This window comes from Periophthalmus magnuspinnatus, chromosome 10 (assembly GCF_009829125.3).
Source record: "Periophthalmus magnuspinnatus isolate fPerMag1 chromosome 10, fPerMag1.2.pri, whole genome shotgun sequence".
In the NCBI taxonomy this organism is placed as follows: Eukaryota; Metazoa; Chordata; class Actinopteri; order Gobiiformes; family Gobiidae; genus Periophthalmus; species Periophthalmus magnuspinnatus.
The window spans coordinates 29,200,834-29,225,267 of NC_047135.1; the positions used below are offsets into that span (position 1 = coordinate 29,200,834).

At 38.8% G+C, this 24,434-nt stretch overlaps 1 protein-coding gene across 7 annotated transcripts in view; it reads left to right on the plus strand.

Moving 5' to 3' along the window:
- diaph2 (diaphanous-related formin 2) overlaps positions 1-24,434 on the plus strand; it is a 400,637-nt gene that overhangs the window by 55,781 nt on the left and 320,422 nt on the right. For all 7 annotated transcript variants that reach the window (XM_055224546.1, XM_055224547.1, XM_055224551.1 and 4 more), the window contains one exon: positions 20,583-20,722. In XM_055224546.1, coding sequence (XP_055080521.1) covers positions 20,583-20,722 — 140 coding nt within the window. The remainder of the gene's footprint in view (positions 1-20,582; positions 20,723-24,434) is intronic.

Genomic DNA, 24,434 nt, shown 5'->3' on the forward strand with positions numbered 1-24,434 from the left:
CTTGGTATTTTTGTTTCGCTACACAATTTCTTTATTGTGTCCATAAATCAAGATGAACATAACAGACAAATAGCTGCCTTCTTTCCCTGAGGTTGCTCCTGCTAGCGTTAGCCACAGGTTTGATTGACGGCGTTGCTAAAGGCCCGCTCCCTGCCAGTCCAGCGTTGCAGGTGGAAAAGGTGTTACCTTGAACAGCTTTGCTCCAGATTAACTCTTTAGTTGCTCCGATACTCACAGTCAGAATTCCATGGAACTCGGCTCCAAATTGGCCCTTATAACTGTTAGCCTCGATGAGCTTGATTTTACTGGAGCTGAACGCTATGGGCGATGTTACACTCCCTTAGTCCACTTCTTTATACGGTCTATTCATTGTATTGTATAAAAATAGTCATATGCCCTAACACTATACTCGAAATTTACAAGATTACAGATTGCAGAGGTCGTGGCACAATTTATCATTGGTGAATATTTATTCCTTTGCATGTTGTCACACTGGATATGAAAAATAAATGACTAGTTGAATGGAATTTGGAATATTGTTTTGTTGATTTAGATTTTTCGATTTGTTTAAATAAAAGCACACACTTATATTTCTACATTTGCAGCCTAATGGCAAGTCATTTTCATGTAAAAGAAAAGGCAAAAGTAAATGTATTGTAGAGCACAATTGGTACACAAAGTAAACGTGCAAATAAGTATTTACAATCTGTCTCCCTTGATTAAATTGTTCAATTGAATGCACCACAAATCGAGCATTTGTTTCTCGAAGTTTGAAAACAAGATATCCCAATGAGGGAAGTATTATTGTCTACATTGGTATTATTGAATCCATCTTGTCATATATGAGCCTTCAGCCAATAGCACGTCAAGATTGTCATATAATACGGGTGAGTGACAACTGTAATGACGTGTCACTGTCAGACATGCATAGTTATTTGGCTCAAAATGCATCACAAAACATGGCCGATTTCCTTGTCTCTCTTTTTGTTATATTAGATAGGATTAGCAACAGTTTTTTTCAAGACATGAGGTTTTTCTCCCCAGCTTTCTAATCTCAGAAGAGCAAATTTGTCCTTGTTTTTGTCAACAAACTAACAGTGAAAGCACCGTGAAGGTCAAGTCCTGTACTTCAACTAATTGCCCTGGATATTTCTTGAGCGTTGCCATGGCAGAGAGTCTACAAGGTATAATATTAATATGCACTCACAAGTACATCTGGTGGTAAATATTTCAGAAGTGGTTTTCAGTGTCTGAAAAAGTCTCCAGGATAGTAGACAGTTCATTGTTCCCGTCCGTTGTCTACATCAAGAGTCCAAGTGCGTTCTCAGGCTGCTACTTGGTAAACAGCATTCACTTTACACATATTGGCTTCTATCCCTCATCAGGGGAAGGAGTGAGCCTCTCAGATCCCATTGAATCAGGGAAGTCATCATTAAAAAAATACTAAATTTGTCTATGCCAAACAAAAAGGTGTGAGGAGGCAATAGGTTCTTAACATTTGATTGGAGAATGGACTTAAAGCAAGTTTGTAAATGTTTTTGTGTTGGATTAAGTTCACACATTACCTCATATGCCTGTATATTCTCACACTTATTACACACGAACATTTGTTACCTCTAATCACGAAAAGCAATCGTGAACAATGAACCTAATTATGCCTGCACTAATCAGTTGTGCAGTATCTTCTGTGTTTTATAGGGCTCATACAGGCGCATTTAGCCATACCTGATTCCATTGTTGATGCATGAATGTGATTCTTGTCTTGACAGAGCTTATGCTGCTCAGACTAAGGATGTTCTTTCTCTTCTTGTGAGTGTTTAATCCACTTGGACATTGCATCCGCGGCGAGACATTATTGCTGTCAGTCATGCATAGCAACTTGAAAGCACCTGTGCATGGTAAATCATCCATGTCTTATACTTGAGCTGAAAGGGAACAGGCATTTTACAACCATTTCTGTAACACAAACTGAAGTGTTTTTGATCCCACAATCAGCCGCTGCGACAGGATTTTAGTCCAAAATTAAATTGTGTTGAACTGAAGGAAGTTTTCTTTTTTTCCCCTGATACTTTAATGTACAGAGCGTGCTTTACTTAGAGCTTTTTTGTCACTGTGCTGTTTAATCTAAAGTGTTAACAGGAAAAAAAGTTTTAACTCACCAATGGTTGCGACATTGATTAAACGGTGGTGGTGTCGTCTTCACTGATGTGGAATTAGATTTGATAATACTGGCCTGATTTGCATCGAGAGCGACAGCCGAGCCTACATCCTTGTTTATCTCTGTGCTCGGGCCCCTCTGTTGCCACCACCCACAAAACAAAAAATCCATTATTGTGACAACTCTCCAAGGAGTTTGTAGATGCACTGACGGGTAAGTCATACTCACTCACCACATTTCTCTTGAAACCTAATCTCCAGCATGGCCTCGCTCACCCACCAAGGCAAATAGAGACAGGAGAGGCTCATACCCTGGCTTTCTGTTGCTATACTTGCTACTTGTCTTCTCTCATTAATAGATTCTGTGCATGTTTTTATTATGCTGTGTCTCTAGTGACCTGTAAACAATGACACTAATGCAGGGCTAAACTGCCAGTAGCTTACGATTACATTCAGTGCATATCTCAACAAGGTAATGCCAGTTCTAAGTGATGTTTGCACACACGTTCTTTCATTTAATATCTTGGTTATGTTTATTGATTGCTGCTTCTGTACTATAATGTCTTACTATAATGTCTTGCTTGTATTAAGATTAAGATGAGAAAAGCAACCTTCTTAAATCTAGTCCTGTCTGTCTATCATTTTCTTGCTTGTTCTCTGGTCAAAGACTTAGAGGTGTATTTTTTTCTGGAAACATCTTAATACATGCCATTTTTTTCCTTTTTACCCATCAGAAAGTTGTCAAATAAAGTCTCAAAATATGGTCTCTTGATATTTTTGACAACTCATTATGAAAAAAATAAAAAATCATCTTACCTGGCTGGTCGGTTTGTTGTCTGGCAGGTAGATAGATAAAGACGATTTGTTGAAAAGATGAACTTGAATAAAGATTAAATTTAGTCAAGCGATATGTTCATTACACACTAGCGTCTAAGCCAATTCAACACTTTGTTCAAATACTCGTAGTACAATGGACAGCTCCTTCCAAGATCATTGGAGTTTTTTTTTTTCCATTGTGAAATGTGGCGCATATTTGGGCCTAATCACAGTAACCCATGCTTCCTCACAGACGAATTTGTGTCAGGTTCTGCTTTGAAGCAACGATGCCGTAGCCGCTTGTGTGTTACTAAACCCCATTCTCAACGAACGCTTTAACCCCCACGTGTGAGAGGCCCTTGGCAGTGGGCGAGAACGCACACATGAGCTGGCACAAAGGCGCGTACCCTCACACAAACAGAATCTACATGCCTGATGCAATGTGCAGTCACTTGAGCAAACTGGCACATTTGGGTAAATGAAACCGCATTGCAAAGACTTCCCACTTATTAGTAAATCCTTGCTCACTCAGCTTCTCTTCATGGATGGTTTACAGCAACTCTTCGAAGCAAGGTTGCTATTTTAGATTGGTCACTGCGAGGCATTTTCTTCCTAATGGATTTTATGCAGAAAGTTAGAGAAAAGAGATACAGGTAAAGGCTGATGTTGTGGTGAGTACTTGAGGAAGTTAATTGTACATATTGGTCTAGATCAAGAGTCAAGTTCCATCTCCTAACTTAATAAAACGTGTGTCGTTTCACCTCAACCTGCTGTACTCTCTGCATAGTTTATACTGGTTACATTATAGAGTGCCCGGGAGGTTATCGCTTTCAACTACATTGCCACTGGCTCATTGGTTTATTCCCTATTACATATGCTGCGCTTGGTGTAGGCAGCCCATATGCAAAGCTATGCCCTAGGTCACTGAGCTGTCATATTTGCTCCACAAGTTTGCTCTCATTACCATGTCTTCCAGGCAATCTTGAAAAGTCCCATGATACAGAACCTTTTTGCTTTGATATTTCCAAACCACTATCCCTCTTCCAGCATCATGCTACCTCCTTGTTGGTGGAGTGGAATTTGAATACATTGTGTCGTATTTGAGACGCACAGCAGGCGGAGCAGTGTATCACAGAATTCCACTGCGATTTCCAACGATCAGTCGAGATAGAGCCAAGATCTGCTGCATGGGATGTCATTATCAAGTCATACCTCAGGGTTTAGCAGTTCACTGCAGAGGTTAACTGGTCTGGCTGCTCAGCAACAGTTGGCATGGCTACCATTTCCCAGGGTATTCCCTCCATAGCCCCTCACCCTGTTATTCACCATTCATATCACAGACACCACAGCTTTAGTCTGTATGGCACATGCCTCTGTAGATGTCTGCTTTTATGAAGTAGCTCTATCTGTTTTCTCCCCCAAATGCAGGGGCTCTTATGGACTAGAATAGCCCTAAAATAATATTATATTCTTTGAGCAATAATAATACACCATCCCATCTTTCTTTTATGACCATCCAATAAGTGAGTTGTTTCTGCATCTTGCGTCTGAATAGAGAATAAGCTGAAGAACAGTGCACAGAGCAGGGCGCAGGCAGGGCTTTGCTTTTTGATGAATGTCTCCTTCTTTAGGCATTAGGTGTTCTATTTTTCACAGCAGGCCCTTCAGCTGCGCTGGAGAGGCCTCACATACACAGTGGAGCCCTGGTCCTCAGAGATGGTGACTAATCCAGGCCTACTGTCTGCAGGCGAGAGTGGCCAGTGGCAGAGCAGCTGAAAGGTCACACCTGTCAGAGGTGGGGGTTCAAAATGGCAGGCAAAGCCATGCTTATTAAAATAATTATTTTTCCTCCTCATTTCAGCCTTGCCTAAATCTGTCACTGCTGCTGGTTCTGCTATAGAATTAATTCACTCTGGATGTTGCATTTTGTAACCCGTGCCTTCTTGTCTATTTATATATCGTGGCTTTTCCTATGAGTTGATATAACACTATGGTAAAATCAAGAGTTTGCTGCCCTGTTCTTTTTGGGTTCAGCATTCATCAAGTTAAGAGGATGCACAACTTTCACCTAATGACAAACGATGGCAAAGGCCTTTTGTATTGCTACAGTGATGGTAATTGACTACTTTTGGTGAGGGCAGTGTTTTAGAACATTGTTCCACTAGCCTAAATGTTTTCTTGTTGCAACAGCAGTCTATACCATCTGATACAAAATACTATCAAACTTATCTTGTCAAGCGTATTATACTAATTCATCTTTTTAACATGCCCATATCAGATCAGTCAGGTGATTTATTATATCACACAATCATTATTTTCATTTTTATGTGACATTGAATGCAGATGTAGGCGTTCAATTCTTGGTCTCTGCATTTTATTTCTCTCTTTCTACAACATAATACAGTTTCTAATGCGCAAGAGGGACCTGCACACCTCAACTTCTTCCAGGCACTGTGCCATGGCTGGGGCATCGCTCTCAATTCAACAGGCAAATTAATCTTGCTTTGTTGGAGTAGTCAAGCTCAACCTGGGAGAGAGTTCGTTAGCCATTAGTCTGCTGATGCAAGTGCTTTCTCTCAAGTTTGGAGATTTCATTTATGTTTGGTTAAAGATCTCACAGTCTGTTAGAAGCCAAGGTGTGGACACAGACGTCTTTATGATTAGGTGTATACTGCTACTGTGAGTGGGGCAGAGAAACGTTTGCTCTTATCGCCTTTTTGACTTTGCAATAGATAAGGAAAATGAACTTTACCAAGCAGAGTACTAAATGAGGCCAAAACAATTACTTTTTTTCCTAATTCTTTACAATAGAAACCACAAAAGGCCAAAAATGTCTTATAAATTTAATATAAATACCTTAATAGCGCAGTGCGATGTTTCAGAATCAGAACTGTTATTTTTATTGTTGTTATTTATTATATATTTTTATCATTTAAAACAAATTTGTTGTATTTCATTGTGTTTTGTGTTTTGTTTTTTTTTTGTTTTTTACGTACTGTATGCTATTCTTGTCCTCATTTTACGAGTTGTCCTTACCTGACATTCATTGTGTCCTATTGGTTTTTTCTACAGCAAAGGTCATGGAACAATTGCAGCAACAGCATTGGATACACTCAAATACAGTAGATACAGTTCCCTTCTCACCCTTTGCCTGAACATGTCTGTCTGTTTGATAGGAAGATAATCTCTCAGTAAGGAGTTTTCATGAAGATATTCCATAGATCACATTTTCCCCTTTCTGATGTGGTTGCGGCAGACAATTTAAAATCCTATTTATCTGGCTAACAGGGAAGAGCGTAGGAAATATATCTGCGGTTATTAGAGATGAGACGACCCCAATACAGACACGAGAGGGAGATCAAAGCTGACCGCTCAGGAAATAATAACTAAATCCGATGTCTCCCACCCACTGCTCATAGCTGTGAGCTTCTTTTTCTGCTTCGTCAGTGCCTGTCTGTTTAACCGCCAATACATACACAAGTCCAGTCCTGTCCAAGTCGGGATACAACAAACCATGGCTAGAGGCTCTTTGGCTTTTTGGCAAGGCCCATCTGAGTTCTCCCCAGACTACCATTGTCGTAAATCATACTTGTCCCCTCTATCAGCATCTGCTCAGTGAACCTGTGTAGGCACTGCATGGACGCCATTACGGTCCCAGCCAAATCATGTTTACCTGCTCCCACTTTTTATCCTTTCTCATTCTACCCGTCTTTTTTCCCTTCTTTGTTATTTATTACACATTCTTGGCAGTTTGTTCGCAGGTTAGAGAGAATGGTGAGAGAAGTTGTAGGGTTTGTGAGTTGAATTGGTAAGAGGCATCTGCTGCAAGGGCAAGAAGTTAAGAACAAAAGATGCTTGAAGTTATAGAGATAAGTGTTGTTACGATACTAACATTTCAGATGTGATTTTGATACTAAGGAATAGCCTTGGTACTCAACACCAATTTCAATAACAGAATATTTTAATAAAATATCCAATTTTCTAATCAAACTAGATAAATTGTCAACACAGTCCTGTTTATGTAATAATTTCCCCAGTATCAGGACTTTTTCCAATCTAGTTTTGATACTAGTTTTCAAATCAGTTAGTATCTGGATTATGTTTTTTTTTTTTTTTTTTTTTTTTAGAGAACCCCACGGCCATTAATCACTGAAGCTTTTTGGGTTAAATAGTGCAGTAGAAAGAAGAAATATAATTAGTATCCAGTTGTTCAGTAAATATAGCTTACTACTTTAGCATCACCTTTTAAAATATTTTTTATGTATCTATTTTTTTTTAACAAATCAACCATATTTTTAAAAATAAAGAATACCTGTGCCTGAGTGGAAATACAAAACCCTGAAAGGCCCAAAACATTCTCAACAAGGAAAAGAAAAAATCACTGTGCTGTTAGCCTTATAACATTTCAGGAAGCCATTCAAAAGTATCAAAAGTATCCACTACCTTTTCACAGCAAAAGAAATTCTGAATTGAACAAACTTGTTACCATCTTGTTCATATCTTTGTCAACAAATTTCACTCTCTGCACATTTCAACAGATGTGCATTCAACAATGTAATTAAATAGTCTATTCTTTGTTCTGTTGCTTTTGTTATTCCAGAGATTCACTGGAGGAAAATGTGGACCTTTTGCCCCTATAGCGTGTTTGTGCTATGTATGATTCATCAAGGTCAGTCCCATATGGAGTGCAAGGATGAGAAAAAAACCCCCACAACAAATAAATACTTAAATAAATCAAATAAAATGGGACACACATTACAACAGCGATGTCTGTACTTGTTTTCTGTAATCCTTTCCCAAAACTTTTAGTGAGGTGTTGCAGCTCTTGGCTTTGTACCCAGACTCCCCGAGCTAGAGACATGAGCACCAGAGTTCATTAGGCCTTCACATCGCAATCAATGCAACAGAGACCGGAGTGAAAAGCTAAATGAGATCCTGGGTGACTCTACCTGCTTAACGGCCCACGTTCTAACACCTCTCTGCGGCGACACTGAGGGCATGTGGGGCAAACTAGTGCTCAGAAAACAGTGTGACATACTTTTGACTTCAGGTCCTGTTTTGGGGTTGTGGCTTGCATTCGAAACTTGAATAAATACAGCAAAAAAAACAAAACAAAAAAGACTTGGGTATAACAGTATTTGTCAGTTATTGGTGTTGTTTTTGTTACTAGATAAATTGTAATGAATAAATGTACTAGTGTGTTGGAATCTTTCTAATTTAATTATTATTATTATGATTTTTTTGGGGTGTTTTTTGATATGGTGTTTTTTGGGCGAGTTAATCAAGGGCATATCCTGCCGCCAGCTTACCTCTGTTTCTTGATTGGACCACTTGGTACTAACAAGCATTGGAGAGGGCAATATCCTCATTTTGTTAAATCTTGATTTTCCATTTGATTTGTATTTTTGTTATTTAAAACACATAAATTGGCTTTCAGTTTTAATTTCAGAAATATAATCAAGACACAATAAAATAACTACAGACCACTCACTTAAAGAGACTTACGATTAAGACAAGTCGATCATTGGACTCATTGAGATAAAAATCCCTTTTCCAAGAATGTCCTGGCCAAGAGGCAGAGCAATTCACAATCATCAAACATGATGATCATGATTACACATCATCCAATCAAAATCATTAAATCATCATAAAAGTAGACACCTCATATAAAAATGCTACAACATGAAGATTGACATTTACAGTCTCTAAATTATTTAATTGCACAGGCCTACAAGCTTTTCTACAAGAGTTATTAGAGTCTATATTAGTTATATTAGAGTCTATTTTTAGTTTATTTTTAAGTCTATTTTTTAAATTATTTTAAGCTATTTATCTATTATCTTGTTTTATTGCATGTTACAATTTTCCTTCTGTTCTTTAACTGTGCGGTGCAATACTGGAATTTCCACACTGTGGGACTAATGGGCTCGACACACGGGGAGCAACTAACGACAGCGTGCAGCGACACTCATCGCATAGGCTTTAAAATCGAACACACGGGAGTGACAAACTGCAGCGACTAGCGGCAGCTTGTCACATCGTGCTCTGTTCCAGAGCAGATCGCGAGCCTCCTACTCGTCTGATTGGCTGTTTATTTGGAGGGAATTTTGAGGTTAATAGCGGTAGATGGGAATAAGACGCTAAAATGAAATCTCGTAAAGTTTTGCTTCATTTGACTAAAATATTACAATTGGTTGCACTCTACAAAACTAAAAAAAAAAAGCGATCCTGGGTCCACCCTATTCTGCAGCTAATTCTGTTTAATGTAAAAACCTTAAATAAATATATTTTTTAATGTTGAATCAGTCTTTAATACATTTGGTTATTAGCCTCCATAAATTTATCTGAATTAACAAATGTGCGCATGTTAACTTACCACTCATATTCACCCTGGCACCAACGAGTTCCCAGGCAGCTGCTTTTTTTGATATATCTCGGTAGTCTCTTTGAGATATGTCAAAAAGAATTGGGAAATCCGACACCGTGAGTATAATTTTCTCCTCCATGATGTTTCTGAAGTGGACAGTGCATTGGCTCGTCAATCAAACTCTCGCTGATTGGCTGTTGTGCAGGCGACAGTGATAAAAGTAGAACATTTTTCAACTTTCATTAGTCGCGTCGCAGGCCCGCGTGTGCACGTCGACATGCACGAGCGCGAGGTTTTCACGTGCATGACTTTCGCTTGTCGCGGAGGTGAGAGAGACGAGCGATTTTCGCAGTGTCGCACAGGTACCATTGAAAATAAATGGACAGCGAGCAATGTCGCTCCCCGTGTGTCAAGCCCATAATAAAGGCATATCTTATCTTATCTTATCTTATGGTCCAAGTCTGCTCAACACAATTGCAGATGTATTTGGTTTCTTGGAGAAGGTATTAAATGCGATACAAAACTAGTATTTGGTTCACATTATATTGTAATTGTAGCCATAGTACATCTTTACAAAATATTATGAGGATTGCATTGCACCATTTGCTGACCTTGAAACAAATAACAAATAGACAACATTTGGTACATTAGTTTGAAACCAGGCTGTGTAGTGTGTGTTTGCCAAAAAAATAAAAGTCTCGAGTCTATGAAATCATCTCACTGTTGCTATTTTACCATGCATCAACAATCTTTGTGCCTGGTTTATCTTTCATTTGAGGACACTCTTTCTTTGATGTTGCGTCTTTACAGCAAGCTTGTTTTTCTCTTGTCCTACACTGCTGCAAATAGACACTCATAAAGTAAGACTTCTCACTGCAGCAAGTTGTGCACTCATTTTTTACTTATGCTATTTTTCCCACCTTCTTCTTCCTGACTTTCAGTGAGCTGCCTGACATCTGCTCCTATCTTTATAGAGGTGTCATTGAAATTCAGCGCAGACATGAGTCCTGCAAAGCACAAGGCGAAGTGCTTAGAGGAATATTCGGCACCACACACAAACATCCCCCATCCCAGCAAATAAAATGCACACTGCCAAGATGGCGTGTACATACAGAATTAATCCCAGTCTGACTCGCAAAGATTGTCATGCACAACTTACAAAGCACACATTATGAATTGTTATGGCTTTAATTGCCTTTTAAACATGCTTTTGGTCACCTTGGGATTAGTACTTCACAATTCCTAACTCTAAAATAATGTCTACATTTGGAAAACACTGTTTCCAAAGACACATTTAGGTGTTGGAGCTCCCTCTGCTGTCAGCAACAGGAATGAACAATGGGAAAGTAAACAAACAAAGTCCTTATTTCATGTGAATACTATGCTAATAGAACCCTATGTTGACACAATTTGACCGTAAAATGAGTCCGGTGATGGTTTGGTCTTAAAAACTGCATTGGCAAAGTTTGGAGTTTTATCTATGATGCAGCTAAATGGCCAATATGCAAACTGAGCTATTTTGAGTAGCGTTGTCAAAAGTATGAAAAATCAGATAGCAAATGAAGTATCGAAACTAGATATTCATTTGAGCAGGTATCAGTGCTCAAATGAAGTGAACCTTTCCTGAATAGCTTTAGAATGATCTTGAACTGTATCAGCACAAGTATAAGACCACATAGACTGGTATACGGCCATGGACCACTATGGAACATAATTGGATGACTCGGATTACATAGATATAAGAAATAAAGATAATAAAGAAGCAGTTTTTCAATAGCACTGGTATCAGAATAGATATTGAGTATCAAGGCTATTCCTTAGTATTGAAATCCAGTTTGAGATTTTAGTGCCGTCACAACACTAATTTTGAGTGCTCAGAGAAGACTTTGGATAATGAATGAACGAATCAAATGTGAATGAAGCAAAAATACAACTCCAAGTATGTTTTTCATTAGAGGACAACAGTATATCCTGGTTAAAAGCTCAAAAAAAGCCAATTTTCCATAATATGCATTCTTTATAATATGCACTAAAAATGATCAAGTCGTGATCATCAGGCATTACGTAGCAGCACTTTCATTGGCCCAAAGCTAAATTCACATACAGCGCCTAATGTTTAACTCCTGCTTGACTCCCACAGCACGTTCAGTGGGGTGAGACTTGGTGCATGTTAGTAGAATTGTCCAAGCAAACTGTTCCAGCTCTATGGAAATCAATACAGCAAGGCCAAAGTTTGGATCCTAAGTGGCTGCAGACAATATGCTTCACGCTCTCAGTCGGCCGTTTTAGACCACATGCTGCACATACTCCCTGCAACTTTCAATTTTTGACATACTTTGATTTACCATGGTTTTATGCTCCAAGCTGACCACAAAATAAAAATGTCTCAGGGCAGAGGCCAGGATGTAAAGCAGTGAACATTTGTCAAAGATAAAGTCAAGACTATTTAAACAAACCAAGTATATATTTATCATATTTGGGCCTTTATATTTATGTAAGATTTTGATTTTAAATTCCACAAACATGACCTATCTATGTCCCCAGATACGAGGTAGACATGTTTAAATGAAGTATAACTCTTACTGATAGCAATTTTGATGCTGATTTATTCTTGATTACGAAAACATTGGGTATGATGGTCCAGCTGTTAAGGTTATACTTTGGTGTTTTGGTTTTCAAGACAATTGTCCAATCAGAAAGCAGAATGAGCCTCACATCAGTGCTGAAATGCAGCTGCTTTAAACCTAAAAGGACTCGCTCTGATCTGATCTGATCTTCACTACCTAAACCCCGGCACCTGCAGCCAATCATGAATCAGTGCTAGTGCCGCCTCTGCAACTCTGAGCCTATACAGCTTATATACTGAGGATGAGAAAAACTTGTTGTAGTACTGTTATTATTCATAAAATCTTGTGTCATAAATTGTACGAAGTTCTTGAGCGGTTTGACAAAAAACAGCACTGTGCACAGAAACCACCTACCTCTCTGCCAGGACATTTTACAAAGGATTATCCTGCTGTTGCATTCACCACAATAAAAGTCACAATAGTCTGTTCCACACAAGAACAGTGCCGATGTCTGAAGAGATAGTTGCTCAGGTTTTTGGCAAAAGCGGTGAGGATAAACCAGTGTAAAAATCAGCTGGTAAATAGTTTAGTGTGTAGAAATGACTAAAGTCTTAATGTGTGAGGTGTTGATATAGAAGACTGTGGTGTTATTATAGTATTTAACTCTGCACTAGGCTACAAATGTACTCAATACCGATATGGCGATGCATCGCGACAAACTTCTTGGGTCTACGCATATAGATAGACCTGACTACCACTGTAATACTGAATCTGTCAAGATGTAGCAGTGAGTTATTCCTAAATCTATTGTGTTCTGATATTACGCTTATTGTTGACATGGAATTCCAGTGCTTTTATTTGACATTATGAAAGCAGAATTTGAGTTCACTCTTAAGACCTGTATTGGATCCATATTGTGACATTCTTGGCAATACTCTTCCCTTCTTCTAAATTGTTCCAGGCCAGCTGATCTTGCAGGAAAATTTAAAGGTTCAACCAAAAAATATAACTGAAAAAAGTGAGTAAGCATTTCTAGAGGTACAGGTCAGCCTCCAGAAACAGCAGATATTAAACTGAAATGCCTGCAGCAATGTCGCAAAGCAGCCTAAGATGTTGTAATCATCTCTTATGGAATCAAATACTCTAGTTCAGCATTTAAAGTGGCACTTATGGCTTCTTTATTTAAATAACATTGGTACCACTTTTGATTGATGTGTTTTTTTTATGGTCACAATCCTCGGGACACCGCATTAAAAAGTACTGCATTGTAATCCATTGTAGTTGGGCTGTATTTTCAGGGATTAATGCCAGGAAATGTTGCTGAGGTAGTGGCTTTATTGGCTCCCTTATGTCCACATCTGGGTCAGAGCCAGTTGGCAATTTTGTGTTCCTCAAAGAAGTGTCTAGTGTATAGGTCAAGCTGTACAAGTGAACCCTTATAGTGGGGTAAACATCTTGTTAGTGTGGTAACAGGTCAAGGTGTTCCAAGCAACACGACTTTGAACTGTCTTTCATAGGAAATAGTTTGAAGGGCAAAGAGAAAATGCACTATATACATTCTTAAACGATATATTTCATTGGAAGTACTGCTAAAATGTTGCAACTAAGGATGTACAATTTAAACACAGTCAACTCATGATTACAACTATTACTCTAATCAATAACAAAAGAACATAGTTTAATGATTTCCTGAGAAGTTCCTACCTGTTGCTATCAAAACTCCTGAAATCTGTAGTGTAAAATAGTCTTTATATATCCCGGATACAATATGCATTATCTCACCGTTGTAAAATTGTATATAAATATGTAAACAGGTTGTGAGGGTGCCATATTTTTATAAGTTAACTTGGTAAGTTTTTTTTTTTTATTTTTTTTTTTAACTCTATTTCTTTTGCTTATTGGTTGCATGTCTTTAACAAAAAATAATTTCCCCTTGAGGATGAATAAATGTAATTCTGATTCTGATTCTAATCATTAAAGCAGTTTATTTCATTCTGTCTTGAATAATATTTCAGGACGCTGCCCCTCAAAACCTGGAGCAAAGTCACTTGTCAAATAACAGTCACAAAAAATATTACTAATAATACGTCATTATGCACAGTTTAACTTTCACCAGTACAAAAATAATTGTTTCAAATGGTCATGATTTCAGTTTTTGAAAATTCAAGCAGCCCTTATAGCTACCTTTTTTTTTTTTTTTTCCCAAGGAGAACATTGTTTTATTTTCTGCTACATGACTTCAAAATCCTAAACAATAAAAGCACTTGTCTCTTTCCTTAAAGTTTAAAAATCAATTTCTAAGAACATGGCCTTTCTTTAATCAAAACAAATCCTTGTATCAAGTCTTGAATAAATAAATCAGATTTTTATTCAACCTAACGGCTGAGTTGCCCCGATATATCCTTTCACTGACCTTTCAATTTGCTGGACTTTGGAAACTGCCTACCCTGCTTTTTTTAATTTAATTACCTTTCCCTGAGAAATCATGGCTGTATACATAAAGAAACTAAATGAGATTGTTCTAATACCAAGGGCTCATGATTGCTGTTGGCGTCGAAAACCAAGAGACTTTTCACAAAACACGATCTCAACATGATGCCTCCAATTGTGCCTCCTGTTCTTGCTAAAAAAGCGCAGTTATTTTCAAGCTGTTTACTGGCTTATACCTCATTGTTTCTTTTTGTTTTCCCCGTGGTGTGTCACCCTGTTGGTCTCTTCTGGACAAAAGATGTAATGCCACCCTCCTAATTACTGCTAGTGTTTAAAGCCTAATTGTGCCCATGTTATCAGCGAGTTGTTGCACAGACGTGAGGGTATAAAGCTGTCTGAAGATGTTTTTTTTTGTTTTGTTTTTTTTACACACAAGATAGAAGGAAAGGAATAGGAAAGAAGCAAATCCCCTGGTGTGTACGGGCATACACAGATTTCTTTGTAGCTGTCACCCAGGGTTTAAAGAAGTGAGAGACAGGCTGCGGATAGGATGGGAGAATATGGGGTCGAGCGTGAGGGAGGAAGGGGGAACAGTGAAATGTTCGGCCACATGGTCTGGTGGGAAATCCCCCACAGAGCCACCAGCCCTGCCCCGGTGGTAAGATGAAATGTCTTATCTAACGGCAGCAGGGCTCTGCCATTTAAGTAGGGCTAGGAAAAACTCATTGTCCAAACAAGGAGCATCTCAACTGATCCATGTTCCCGTTGACCTTTTCCCATCGCTGCAATGGAAAACATGTTACAACTTTACAATGTGTTAAGGTCTTCATACAAGCCTTCAAATGATGGAGTTTGGACTTGGCAGGTGCTAACAATATTTTCACTGAATAGGACATTCATCTTAAGACTGCCTTGTGACCATTGTTACACAAATTCATGCATTATTTTTTTTTTTTTCAACTGATGTATCTTCCTCTAATGAGCAGGAAATTAACTTATAACGTGACTATCATAGAGTTTGATATGCTCTAATTGAACAGATTGTATCTGTATTATTTTTACACAATAGGGGGCTGTACCTGTCTTTTTAATTACATTTATGGAAAGGATAATTGGATTTCCAATTTTAGCACTTTTCTTTACTTAATAATGCATAACCTTATGCTTCATTCAAAAACATAAAGTATAAAGCTTGACTTCACAGGCAATGGTACAAGTAATTTATTTTTCATTATATTTACATAGCAACTCTTAGTATAGCTCTGTATCTGTAGAGACAACTTACAATATTTTATTCACAAATTGTAATTCTGTCCATATAGCTGTGCCTATTTTATTAATTTTAATGACAATATAAATTGAAGTTCAAGGCTTTAGAATCCGACTTTAGCTAGTTCCATTATTGGCTTGTTTTTAGGTGAACTCTTGTTGACCTTGTCAAGCTAAAACGTGCATTTGTTCAATCAGCATACATGACCTTAGTTATCCGGTGAGCTGCGCACTTGAAAGCAGTCAGCACAGGCAGGAGCATTTCAGTAAAGTGAAGCGCACTCAAGCGATCACCCAAGCTTTGAATGAAACAAAACTTTCATGCTTGCCTTCCGAAGAATGGAAACTGCTGTATGCTTAGGTCACACTGTGATGAATTGCCCAGACAGTGTTTCTTCTCTGTTTGCGCATCACTTCCTAATTGTACTTTCTCAAACCAGTATTTTTTTCTGATTGCAAAAACAGCTTGAAGGCCTCCCAATTCCTTGACACATTGCCGCCATGTGATTCTCCAGGAAGCTGACAAAGAAGCTGAATAATACATATCAGTCTTCCAGCTGAGCAGTGGGCACTGAGCAAGCTGCCAACCTGTTATGGGCTCATTACCACTGGAGATGACATGCGGACGTGCCCCGGCCGCAGTGGCTTTGTCTCTCCTGCTGTACCCTGCCCCAGTGTGGAGAAGCCACTCTTTCACTCCCCATGGCAAAGGTGAAGGGATTTCTCAGACAGAGGTGGTGTAGTAAAAAAAAAAAAAAAAGGTGCGAATCAGCCTCTCTCCCTCCCTTAACCCCACCCCTCCCCACAAAATTGACAGGCTCGCTGAAGTAATTGCTCCCAGCACTATTTTCTTTGGCAGGAAATACTGTTATCGACAAATAGGAGATTCAATAAACGCGCAGGAGATGAGGCTGGCGGCCGTGGTCAAAAGGCTGTCTCTGTCCTCTATATGACTAGAGGTTGCACCGTCTCCCCCAATCGTATTTGCCCTACCCTTTTCCTCCCCACATACCACTTACTGGCTCATCCCATACCGCAAAAACATCCCTTGACCCACCTTGCATTCCTTTCCCCAAGGGTCTTGTTTTGCTCATTGCCTTCATTTGGGGCCATTTTTTGGAACCGGGAAAAACTAAAAAAAAAAGTCCCTCGTCGCCTCTTTGTTTCTCTGTGTAGTGGTGTAATGATGATATTATCTCCAAAAGCATTCCATTCATTTGGGCGAGGGTCATGAAAAAGCAGTTTATGGTCAGTGGCTCTGGTTTCTTGGAGGTCAGAGCTTGCGGTGAAACTAGAGCTCCGGTGTTTCTGGGCAAAGTGGGCTGCCTGCTGGGAACTACTGTGCGCAGAGGAAATAAATAAAAAGTGGCTGGCTTTTTCTTTTTTCCATTCGACCCTGGGAAGAAGTATTTTTCATCGGCTTAATCTGTTGTGTTTTAAATGGAAACACGGCTTTTTCAGTTCAGTTTTTCAGTTCAGCAATACCGATTTCAATACTATAGCGTTAAGTATCTGCTCCCCGATATCAGCTTTTATTTCCTTTAAACACAAATAATGTCAGACAAAACTGATACAAATATGTTATGTACTTATGTTATTACAGAATAACTATAAAACACACAAAAAAATCTAACGTTACGACACTTCCTGGGTCAACTAACACCAGTAAGTAGTCTTAGTATATCAATTTATATATCCAACCACTATATGGGATGAACCGATATTTGGAAGCTTTTTTTAATTTTTTTTATTTTATTTCAAGTTATAAATCATCAAATATTATTACTACGGTGTCCAAATGTACTTCTAAAAGTCTTGATGGCAAAATACAGGTCCTTTGATGAATACAGAATTTCACAATGGAAGATGCTTTACATGACCTGGTTCTATTAAGCCTTCATCATCAATAGCAACTCTTACTTCAGTAATTTGAGTATGTGAAAAGGAGTGAAACGGTGCACCGCAGATTCATTGTCCCAATCACGTCTTTTTCTGTTTGAAATAACCACTTGTACAATAGGAACAGAACTCCTTAAGCAACAACTGAAATAGTACAGGGAGAAAATATGTCTTGTAATACAAAGACTCACGGTGCAATTTGGTGCCTTGGATTTAACTTGTTAAGACTTCTAAATTCCTCGCAATAGTTGATTCGCTCTTTTTCTCACATCTGTCTTGCTATTGTGTCTGCAAATGTATTGTTCAAAGCATGCGCACAAAATGTTGGAAAAGATATTCTGATTTTCCTCCCTCTGGTCTAATAGGCGCCTCCAGTCAAATAAAACTGCAGCCAGTCACTCCTCCACATCCACCAGCAGCAGATGAGAAAGATAAATGACTGCAGTGTTGTATAGATTAGCACATAGAGGAAAAAAGTATCAGAAAATGTTCAAGCAAGGTCTACTTTACTGCTGGGATGTGCTTTGCATCAGTGCAGGCATTTTTGTCTGTTGTGCTGTATTTGTAAGACATTCTCATACATTACATAAAAAAAACTCCTAGTAACATTTCAGATCTGCACTTAAAAGTATATTATATTAAAGGGCTTGTATCCAATGTGGAACTATGAGTAGAGAACATGTTTCAGAAAAAACCCCCAGAAAAAAACGACAAACGCCCACTAAGTCACTTCTGTCACTCTGGTGTTGAACTATGACAAAGAAATAACTTCCTGAGATAGTCACTCACAGGTAGTTGTTTCCTTGTGGTCCTCATCCAATAATGTCGAGGGGAAGCTCTCTGTCCCTGGCGGTTGCTTCTGTTTGGTTCCCATCCAACAAAATGCCTTTACAACTGTCAAACTCTTTTATATCGTTTTATTGTCTTAATCAGCTTAGAGCACATGTGTCAAACTCAAGGCCCACGAGCCAAATGTTGCCCTCCACATCATTTTATATGGCCGTCGACAGGGTAAATTAAAAGATATGATAGTCTTAACATGTCATTTTACCAGGAGACATGCACTTACACAGCCATTTTTACATCTAGGCAAATGCACATGCAATATTTGTAACTTGAATAAGTCAGAAATACAGAAACAGTTAATGATCAAATTGGAAAAATAGTTAGATTTATTTTACATCTGGCCCTTTCAGAGCAGCCATTTTGCTGATGTGGCCCTCGGTGAAAATGTGTTTGACACCGCTGACTTAGAGTAAACTAGTGTTGAGCAATATGTGATTTTTATTTCGATCTGATGCCAAGTAGTACACCAGCAAGTATCGCAATATGAGCTTTGTATTAAAATGCATTGAAACTCCTCAGCTATAAATAATTTTACATTTAATCATTATTCTTCCACCCAAGCTCAAACTGACCTACAAATCTTATATACTATGTGCAGAAAAACTAAAATATGAACAGCGTATTCCATGATTAATGTCCATTGCCTTTTTGTGGCCCATCGTTACAGGGAAAAATGAATGTCCACTATTGAAGCTGCCTAGTTTCTTTTCACTTTCTTAAATATAGAACCTGATTGTTTCATGTCGACTGCGCATTGCAGAAGATCAGCGGGCCTTCTCTTTCCTCTAGACAAATGAGCTAGCTTATTACCTCCCAAACTGCCTATTAGCACAGTGCACTTTGTGGGGAAGCGGCAGCCTAGGGGACCAACGCAGATGAGTTTTGACTAGCAATCTCTTCCAGGCATATTTGATGCTGCATTTACCGCACCGCACTGCCCCTGTTCTGTTGTATATGGCGCTCAGGCTCAACCCCTACCTGAAATATAGCTCATTTTGACAACAGAACCTTAGAAATGACTAATTTAGCTCAAGTGTAGTTTTGAAGCGCCAACCGGGGCAGGAAATAAAACAGTACAATTGTATTATGCAAATTGGTTTGATTTGTGCTCGAGAAGATTTATGTTGATTTGCGGACCACATGGACGGCGTGTTTGACAGTAATAGATTCAGTCACTCGGGTAGTTTGAAATCAAGCCCGGGCTGAATATAATCCTGTGGTAACTTGTGTTTGTGTCACGCGAGTGTTGATATGAGCGTGCATATTGCTTCAAATAGGTAAACTGATTGTGTAGGCATATCCCGAGAGCCCTCACAGGAGATTATGCAGAAGAATCCATTTACAGTGATTATGAGCTGCCTCAGATACCACATAAAGTCTGTGTTTGGCGCTTTGTCAGGACTGTATATTATTACAGTTATGGCTGATTGGGAAGTAGTGAATGTTTCAGAATCAGAACATTAATTCATATAGATGTATAACTCCATAAATGTCAGAATAGATTTCTTTTTAAAAATTGTTGTGTTGTTTTCCTTTTTAGTAGGACAAAATATGACTCCTAATTCTTTTACGTTTTATACAAAGGTCCTTGGTGATTTGGGCTGCGTTTCCTGAGGGCAGAATGATTAGACAGGTGCACTGAAATTTGAACGCAGTTGTATAGATAGCGAATCAATTTTTAATTTTTGTCCTATTGACGGAGTTGGAACTACAAATGGAAAAATGCAAGCTTCTAATTAGAGGAGCAAAACATCAGTTTGTTATTGAATCTGATAATAGTATTTTATGTCTCCATGGCTTTGGTAGAAATAGATGTGAATGGGAGGGACAGACATTTCTTTTGCAGTCGCTGTAATGCTAACAATAACTAGCATGATAATGTGCACTTCCTGATTCTCAGACAATAAAACGCTTCATAAGTAGGTGTGGATGGAAATACACAAAACAGCTGTCTCATTTTGACATCAAGAGCTGCTTGTACAATATATCTGTACTAGGGAAAGACAAACATGGCTCTTTAAGTACATCTAAAGTTTGTGTGCACTATTTATGCACAATTCTATCCGGTCATACCTCCATAGACTCCTTTTTGAAACCATCATTGTAGTTTTTCATGTTCCTAGGGTCTTTTGTCTCCTCACACATTTGCTCATTTATCAAGTGCCTCTGACATGTTGGGGTCGCAGCGTGCCTTCTCCCTAATAACCCCCCTGTTGTCTTTCTGTTTGCAGGGTGGACTGAGGAACAGCAAGCACGAGTGTACCCTTTCATCCCAAGAATATGTCCACGAGCTGCGTTCTGGCATCACTGAGGAAAAGCTGCTTAATTGCCTGGAGTCCCTTAGAGTGTCTCTCACTAGCAATCCTGTCAGGTTAGTAATATAAGACTTTCCCCCACGCTGCTAGTGTCTTTTCTGAACACTATAAAAAACAAGAGAGTACTGCTGTGTTTAGAATTATTATTACTATAACTAATTAACTAATTCGAGCTAAATACAACAGCAATATTCAATGAAATTTTAATTGTTATAGTTGTATACTGAAAGTGTCATGTAAATAGCATATTCCTGTTTTACTTTGGTGCTACCACTGCAAAGGAGTCCTCACTGACAGTGGATCCTCTCAATTATTTACCAGCCCAGTTGAAGAGATGTGTCGTAATGTGAATCAATGAATGGTGCATATAAAATTGTCACCATTCTATTTTTAGTTGGCTGGATTCTTACTGTGACGCTGGATAGAGAGAAATTACCTGCCAACACGATAATATAGGACATTTATTTAATTTTTTGGCTCATGCAATTTTAAGAATGAACTATGTTCTGGGTTTTCTCTTATACAATTTATATACTAACCATGGAGTTGTTTATACATGATGTAAAGCATCTGTAAACTATCCATGTCAAAGCAAATTTGGTACTGTTCTTCCTTTTTTTTGACTGAGTAGATGTTATTATATTATAGTGCTCAAATGATCTGAGTTTTATCCATGTTCCAGATCTCCAATAATTATTCCAGTAGTGACTGGAGAGATGTAAAATGGTTGTGAGCTACGGGAAGTCAAGTCAGCCCCTTCACTCAGAAAGGTCACGAGTTGCTGTGGGATGTAAGTGAGGCCAGTGCTGCCCTCTGGGTGTTTGCAAATGGGTGAATCTTTGGCCAGCTGGTAGAGCACCAGTGTTTTATTAGGGAGTCAACTCCACGGATGGCTTCATTCAACCTGGAAGAGGGCACCCATGGGTGGGCACTCTAGAGAGTGTAGGAGTGTTAACCTCTTCTCATCTCTGTGCCTCTATCACCCCTCTCCTGAGAAAAAAACTGATTATGTTCCTGTGGCATGGAGAAGGTTACTTCTAATTAATATGAATGCACTTAATTGTCATGGATCACATCACACAGGAAAACCACACTTGGTTTGCCGGTGCTCTGACTGTGCTATGTTAATGCAACCTTTTGTATGTTATCTTACACAGGGAAATAATCAGGAAGTTGAGGCAGTGCTGCTTTGTCTCATCTCACGGCTCACATGACTCCTCTGGGGTTGACATTTCAAAATGTAATGCTGCTTTAATTTTTCAGGAATCAGTAAATCTGTTAATTAATGTTTGTAAGGTATGCACTGAAAATGATGAAACCACTGCAGATACCAGTCTAATCTCATAGATTCTAGATATTTAGATTTGACAAAACGTTTTTTAAGACTTTAAGTGGATCTTTAAATAATCCTCCTCATCTTAACAAAAGTCTCCCTGTCAGTGTGTAGTCATGCAGAGTGAGTGCTTAGCAGTGCTTTTGGAGTTGTGATGTTTGGGCAGCGGGCTAATTTGCTCCCAGCGGCCTGTGTTTGTCTAATAGTTTAATTGGCTGGGCTGTGCACCTGGCTGCGGCACAGGTGGCCTGGGGCCAGTGCTCAGCGGGTCTTATCTCCCGGCAGTCCCACACAGGTGTGTGGCAGGTCCACCCACAGATGGCAGTGCCTGCAGCTTCGGCTCACTCTTCTCCACTTCTTTCTGTCCAAATTTCCCCAGTCAATTATTTATCCTCAACTTCATTTTCCCCTTTTTAATTTTGTCATTTGGAATGTCGCTTCTTAATTTCGAAGTGTCAGATTGAGTCGACACTTTTCATTAATTTCTCACTCTGACATTAAGTGAGATGCCAACTTACAGAAAATTAAACCCCTCTTATTTTCTCATTTACTGGGAGAACATCTAAGGCCTGTGCAGTTTAGCTTCAACACAAAAGCAGTAATGCATCTACTAAATCTCCATTCACTTGAGTGTCATTTACTCTCATTACAGCTAACATCCCTCTCTTTATTCAGCTGCCTTCTCTAGATATTCCAGTTTGTAAAAGCAAAGTACTTTCTGCAGCTGAGCACACTTGGCCGCAGATCTTATATTCTCCAAGTTTATTCTGCCGTTATACACCAGGACTCCAAATCTCTCAAGTGCCTCTCATATATAGACCTGGCTGCTCTCCGTTCGCTCGCACACTTTTAAATAAAACTGTACTGGACACCTAACTTTTCATTATCTTCACGGCTCCAGTCCGACAGGCTCCACGCAGGGTCTTTTTCTATGTGGGATGTTGTAAAATGTGTTGAAGCCGGCCCAGTACATTCTCTGACAGCCGACTGTGGTTCTTTTTGTCTGGTCCAGCTGTAGCCCTTATGTTCTTGTGTTACACCATGGCTCTCACCTGTTTTGCTGTTAAGTGCTTGTAGCTGAGCATGTGGGGCGCGTGGAACAATATTAATGAGCTTTTTATGGGCTTTGAAGTCGCTATGCCTGCTGCTTGTCCTCTTGAATGTCTGTCCAAATGCACAGCGTGATAAAAGCGCAGAACAAAACAGTGGAAAGTACTCACAATTGTTGCCCTGCACTGAGCAATGAACATTACAGATCTATTATTCCAGGCATTGTTGATATAATTAAGTGAAATGAAATGGTGCAGTCGCAACTTCTACTTACAGTATTTTAGAGTTAGAACTTATTTGTATGGCGAAATCATTTGAATATGAAGAATTTATTAAAACTAACGACCCTTATGGTTGTTGTCAGTACCTTCTGGCGTATCCTTATGTCGTAATTAAATTTAGGTACAAGATGCTAATCGGTATCAGTGATAACGGAGGATTTTTTTTCATAGATCACTAATGGAATCATTTGGTGATATATTGGGCAGATATTTATTTGTTTTTAAAAATTTCTAATAGGGATAGAGGAGCAATGAATCTAAAGAGGTGGTTGATTGTATTTATTTATTATACCAAAGTTAAAGGATAACTTGTGAACTGAATTTTAATTTGTGGGTCATGGTAATAGGAAGATAAATAAACAATATATCCATATCTACTCCTAACTATATTTCTGATCATGTTATAAAATGATCTTTACAATTTTCTGGATTGTAACCTTAAGATTTTTACAGAACCACATAATAAAGTTACAATTCAAATAATTTTACAGTTATTCCAATACAACAGAGTCATTAATAAATTTATGCAGATGGCGCATATGGCACATTCACATTTTGTTTCTTAGCAAAAAAAAAAAAAGTGATTGACTTGAAAAAATGTTCCGTTGACAAGATTGCAAACAACAGTCAAGATCGTCTCCTGTGCAGATTTTGGTGCCAAATTACATCTCGTATCTGCGGGCTCCTCTACTAAAAGGTGTCACTCCGTCCATATGCATACACTTTACGGCATTAATTAGAATATGGAGAAAAGCGCTCTTTATTACAGACCTTCCTGGCATGTGATGAAGTCCTTATCTCTTCTGTCAGCTCTGTCAATTAAACAGATACTCCAAGGAACATATCCATCTGTGCTTATTTTTGTGCCTAATTTATCAACACTGTGTTTGAGCTTTGCGTACCTCTAATAAGCTTGTCAGAAGTATCGAAAATCAGATGCTAATTGATACTAAAACTAGTATCAGAACTAGAGGTATCGATACTAAAAAAGTCACATTTGCAGGATAGAAATGAACCTTTCCTGAACAGCTTTTAAATGACCTTGAGCTGTATCAGAACAAGTATAAGACTACGTAGACTAGTATACGCCCATGGACCACTATG